The sequence below is a fragment of the Belonocnema kinseyi genome, chromosome 9, assembly GCF_010883055.1.
Source record: "Belonocnema kinseyi isolate 2016_QV_RU_SX_M_011 chromosome 9, B_treatae_v1, whole genome shotgun sequence".
NCBI lineage: Eukaryota > Metazoa > Arthropoda > Insecta > Hymenoptera > Cynipidae > Belonocnema > Belonocnema kinseyi.
The window spans coordinates 77,989,189-77,995,188 of record NC_046665.1 but is presented as its reverse complement, the minus strand read 5'-3'; the positions used below and the strand labels follow the sequence as shown (position 1 = coordinate 77,995,188).

The 6,000-nt window shown below is 33.8% G+C and overlaps 1 protein-coding gene across 2 annotated transcripts in view; it reads right to left on the bottom strand.

Moving 5' to 3' along the window:
• Positions 1-6,000, bottom strand: part of LOC117179853 (FMRFamide receptor) — a 138,628-nt gene that overhangs the window by 42,752 nt on the left and 89,876 nt on the right. For both annotated transcript variants that reach the window (XM_033372004.1, XM_033372005.1), the window contains exon 4: positions 4,250-4,518. In XM_033372004.1, the coding sequence (XP_033227895.1) occupies positions 4,250-4,518 (269 nt within the window). The remainder of the gene's footprint in view (positions 1-4,249; positions 4,519-6,000) is intronic.

The window sequence follows — 6,000 nt, the reverse complement described above, 5'->3', positions numbered from 1 at the left end:
CAGGTAAAATATTTTTCAAAGAAGTGAAGGTCATTCCTGAAGTAAATTTCAACGAGGAATTCAATGGTGACCTTCATTTTGACATTAAAGTTGACCTTCATGGCTTTTTGAAGGTCAACTTTGTTTTTTAAAATGGAAATCTCCTTTTTTCTATCTGCAATCGATATAGCGGAAAATTCTACGTTCAGGTACGTACCCAAGTCATAGGTAAATTGTGACGGTCAAGGTCAGTTAGAGGTTATTTGAAATTAACAAAGTTTTCCAAGAGGTAAGTGCAATTCCTGAAGCAAATTTCAACGAGAAATTCATTGGTGAGCTCTGTACTGATCTTGGTGATGATCTTCAAGTTTTTTTCAAGGTTTTTTCCAAGCAGTTTACGTTAACGTTTAGCATTACCCAGGAACAACGACGTGGACGTTGTAAATTCTGTTCCCTTTGGGTTGCTTGATTAGCGTGAGTCCCCTTGCCTCTCACGCTTCAGTGAAGATGTTCGAACTGAAAACCTTGAGCTTCTTGACAAAAAGCTATGCGATTGTAAAAATGAGTTACAGCATTACGAATCATCTCCCTATCAATCAAAGTAGCCTGTTGCAGAATCCGATTCTGCAATTCGTCTAAGCTTTGTGGTTGCGTTGAGTATACTTTGCTCTTTAAATAGCCCCAAAGAAAATAGTCGAGAGGCGTCAGATCAGGAGAGCTAGCAGACCACTCGATTTCACCCCTTCTTCCAAATCCACCTTTGAGAGAACTGAGTATCAAAATATGCTCGAACCTTCCAACCGTAATGAGCCGCTGCTCCGTCCTAATGGAACCAAATATTTTGGAAATTTTCGCCTGTAATCTCCCTTATTCTTGGTACAATTTGGTTTCTGAGAAGCTCTTCATATGCACGGGCATTGAGATTACCATCGATAAAGAAAGGACCTATCAATGTATCATTCAAGATACCGGCCCAAACATTAATCTTTTGTGGATATTGCGTGTGACTCTCCAACATCCAATCAGGATTTGTGTCGGACCAATATCTACAATTTTGCCGGTTAACTTCACCTTTTAAAGTGAAAGTAGATTCAGTTGAAAATACTGTATTGTACAAGAAAAGAGGATCTCTATCAATTCTGTCCATCATAATTTTATAAAATTCAACCCGACGATCAGAATCGTCTTCATTGAGCTCTTGTACCAGATGAAATTTGTAAGGATGGAAATTAATGCTTTTTAAAATATTTCGTACTGCCTCAGGTGCAACGTCACGCTCATCACTAGCTCGACGTAAACTAAGGTGTGGCTTTTCAACAAATGCTTGGGCTATGTCCATCTGCATCTCCTCAGATCCTGCAGATTTTTGTCGACCAGTTCTCTGAGGTCCTTGATAGATCCATGATTCATTAAGCGTCTTACAGTTCTTTCAAATTGTTGATTTTGAGACAGGATTTAACCCTTCTCCATTACGAAAAGTGCGATTAAAAAGTAAATGAACTTGATCATAAGATCGAACTCGATCTTTCCAACCACGCGTCATTAATACGAATACCCTCTCTCGTTCCGAAAGTTTAGCTTGCACCATAATAATCTTTTAGCGAAAGATAGTAAGTATGTACTTTTAATACGTAAATTTAGTTTCGATTCGTAATATTCGTATGGAAAACGGTACAGGACTTATGGTATCGCCTTAGGTATTGACTTAGGTATCGAAAAACGGTATAGGACTGTATAACTCTTAGGGGAGGAACAGAACTCTCACCAGAACACCTGGAACTTTTAATGAAAACTTTCCTTCTGATTTTACAATATTCAAAATGCTGTAACCAAGGCCAATATAGAGCTCACCAATGAATCGATTGCAGATGTAAAAAAGGGTGTTTTCATTAAAAACAAACAAAGTTGACCTTCAAAAAGCCATGAAGGTCAACTTCAAGGTCAAAATGAAGATCACCATTGAATTCCTCGTTGAAATTTACTTCAGGAATGACCTTCACTTCTTTGAAAAATATTTTACCTGAGGAAATATCTAACCATCACGGGACTTTTTTTTAATTTCAACGACTTTCAAAAATTGCCAATATTTCAAACATGATTTTAAGGGATTTCTATAAAACTTTGGAAAATAAATTAAAGAAACTTCTCAGGGATTCCTATTGATTCTAAATTTTGAAGGGACTTTAAGGTATTTTAATAAATTTTACAAGTTCTTATTGATTTTGTTTTATTTTCTAAGGATTTCAGATATTTTGATGGATTTAAACGGTCTTTTTTAGACAACTTTATTGAATAAATTTAATTTCTTTTAATTTATATTCAAGAAATTTCAAATGATTTCTACTTATTTTTATGAATTATTATGATTTCCAAAGATTTCAATGCATTTTGAGGGATTTCAACGAATTTCCAGGGAGTTTAAAAAAATAAAATATTGATTATTGAACTCGTGAAAAAAGATATGTACATGGCGATCAGAGATACCATAAGAACTCAAAGTGCGAGGTACAGCTTAAAGAACGCAAAGATTTAAGGGGTTTAAAGTATTTTAAAGATTGAAAGCTTTTTAAAAGATTCCAAAGAATTTCAAGAGATTTCAAAAATTTCGAGGGATTTTAAAGAAATTTATAGTATTTCAAAACATTTTTAGTTTGATTTTAAGGGATTTCTGGAGAAGTTTAAAAAATAAATAAAATGAAATAAATGTAAAGAATTTCCAGCGATTCCAAAAATTTCAAGGGAATCCCACGAATTTCAACGGGTTCAAGGGATGTGAAGGAATTGAAAAACTTTTAATGCATTTGAAAGAATTTCACAAGTTTTAAGACATTTTATAGGACCTCCAAATTGCTTTAAAGGATTTAAGGGATTTTAAAGATCTTAAGCTTTTTTCAACGGATTTAAAATAATTTTAAGAGATTTCTAAAATTTGAAGGAATTATAAAGAACTTGGCCATATTTCCAAACATTTTAAGTTTGATTTGAACGGATTTCTAAAGAACATTGAAACATTTAAAAGATTTTAAAGGATTTTAGAAATTTGAACAGATTTCTTGAGAATTTGCAAGGATAAATTTATTTTATTTTCAAGGAATTTTAAATGTTGTCTACGGATTTCTAACTATTTCATTATAAAATAATCATTATAGGCCTACATTGATTTTCTTATATATTATTTTCATAAGAGCAGTTTGCAATTGTGAATAAAAGTCGCTTTTGTAAGGTTCGTCAATCACAGTTTTTCGTATTACTTAATTTTTGTAAAGATTTGTTTTCAACTAATACATATAAAAACGAGGAAGATAATTTTTCTCTTAGGCTTGATATCGTTAAAGCCCATTATGTTGATGGCATTTTTTGTTAGAGTTGGATTTTGAACAATCTACACGGATCTGTTCTGGTATGTATCATCATTCACGCACCAATTTTTGTAATGCAATGAAGTGATCTGATAGAAGCAGTGGGCCTAATTTGAAATATTGAGCAAAACATTTTTTTTACGTCACCATTCGCAGACTGGGTTGTAGCCAATTGCATGATGAGGGTATCTAAAGCTTAAGGTGGGGTACGAACCACCAGAAACCAAACCACCAGTACATTGGTAAAACTATATGGTAACATTTCCAGAGGTACCAGTTCAGGGATCGAACCCCAGACCTTTAGCATGTAGTTCGAGCGACTAACCGCCTTTTTAGATCTGAAAGTAACCGTTTACATAACACCTGGAGCGACAGCTAATGCGCATGTGTGAGGTACAATTATGATAATAATCGTACTCCGCACATGCGCGTTCACTGTCGCCCGTGTACGACTATAGCCACGTTAACCTGATTTTAAATATTAGACGTGATTAAGTTGTAAATCATTCCTTTGTTACATACAATTTCTTGTGCGCCAAGGAGGCAAACTTCTTTTTACTCCTAGGTACATACTATATTATTAACTCAAGTTCATTAACTCAAAGCCTACTCACTTCTTTTTTGACAATTTCATGCATGGTAAAATCAGATAGCTTAAAACAATATAATTGAATTGATAATATGAGAGTATATTACAGAATTGAAAAAATGTACTCCATTAAAGTGGAATTTCACAATAAGAGGATCAAGGATAAGAGAACCTGATCTCAATCTTCTCTAACGTCAGCCGGAGAAAAATATTGGCGTCTGGTGGAGCTATAATAACGTTTCTACGGGGTGAATTCGCCCGCCTGGAAATTTCAATTGGAAAAAGTAGAAAAAATAAAGGAAGGCTATATGAAAACACAAACCTGGGCAGGTTGTAAAGAAGGGATACGATGACAATGCATATCACAGCTGCTCGAGCTCGACCATATGTGCAGAGCGACCTTGCTCTGAGAGGATGACACACTGCCACATACCGTTCCATGGTCACGGTCAAGGTCAAATATACCGTCACCATTTGGGCTGCCAGAGACACCGGGTACAAATACTTTACAATTTTTGGAAAAACGTAGAATTTATAATCGAACATGTACCCTGTGTATGTGTAGATTGCTGGCAAGCCATGAATCATCACCTGCAAATGATAAAAGAAAACGAATATTTTAGCCGTCTCTTGCACCATATCTCTCAATTTCAGACTTCTTGTCTGAGAATAAGTGGGAAGAATTCAAGAAATAAAAATAATAAAAATATATAAATTATTTTCAACTTAAATGAAATTTCAAGTGAATTAAAAAGATAAAAAAGATTTCCAATTATCCGTAAGTGTTTTGACAGATTTCGAGTAATTTAAAGGTGTTTCTAAAGACAAAAAAGCATTTACAAGATTGAACATTTTTTTACGGAATTTAACGAGATTTTCCGTGCTTTTTAGGGATTTCGAGGACTTCATGGAGTTTCAAAATATTTGAAGAGATTTCAAAATATTCCAAAATATGTCCATGGACTTTAGACGATTTGGTAAGAATTCACATGACTTAATAGAATTTCAAATAGGATTTTCGAATTCGATCAAGGATTTTAAGGGATTTCAAGAAATTTTAATGGCTTTCAAAAGTTTGTAATATATTGTAAGGGATTTCAAGAGATTCGGAGAGATTCCCACGTATTTGAAAGACGTCAGTGAATTTTAAAGATACTTAGAATATTTCAAGGGATCTAGTCAGATTTTGAAATATTTAACGAAATCTCAAGCATTTTTATGATATCTTCAAGATTTCAATTAATTTCAAGTATTTTCACAGCTTTTAAACAGTTTTATAGAATATAAAGGGACTTTAGGAGGTCATAAAATAATTTACTGGATTTCAAAGGGTTTCATGCGATACCGAATTATTATCTAATTTTCAAGGATATCAGGGGATTTTAATCAGATTTCTAAAATTCAATAGTACATTGTTTATCAATGACGTAAAGAGGGTTATTTTGACGAGTGTCAATTTGCCACCCAAGGTATAATTTTTTTCCTACCCTCCTTGAAAATAAGCATAGCCTGTGAAGCAGATAAAGGATATTTGGTGTTCTTGACAATTTTAAATTATAAGTGAAAGCAAGAAATAGCTCACTTAGCAGAAGGAATAATGTGGGGTACAACTATGTAATTATCTCAAAGATAAATATAATTTTCTATATCGGACGTAAAGTTTCTTATAGTGGGCGTACAGTTTTATGTAGCGGGCGTAAAATTTCTCGTCGGCCAGGCGGCGGAGAGCGAATGTACGAACTTCACATGGGCTGGAAGCAGCCACATTGCGCCTGCTTCACGTGCATGCAATGGTACGTTTTCAAGGGGGGTCGGACAAAAAGAATTTAAAAACATTTCAAAATATTTGAAAAGATTCCAAAGGATTTTAAGAGTTTTAAAAGGGGTCTCAATGATTTTAAGGGATTTTTCATGCCTTTTTAAAATTTGTAATGGATTTTAATATATTTTAAGGTTCTAAATATGACAATGGATTTTAAAAAGATTTAAAACATTGTAAGAGATCTCATAAGATTAAAAAATATTTTACGGAACTTCAAGGATTTCATCCGAGTATTTTTAAACATTTTAGAG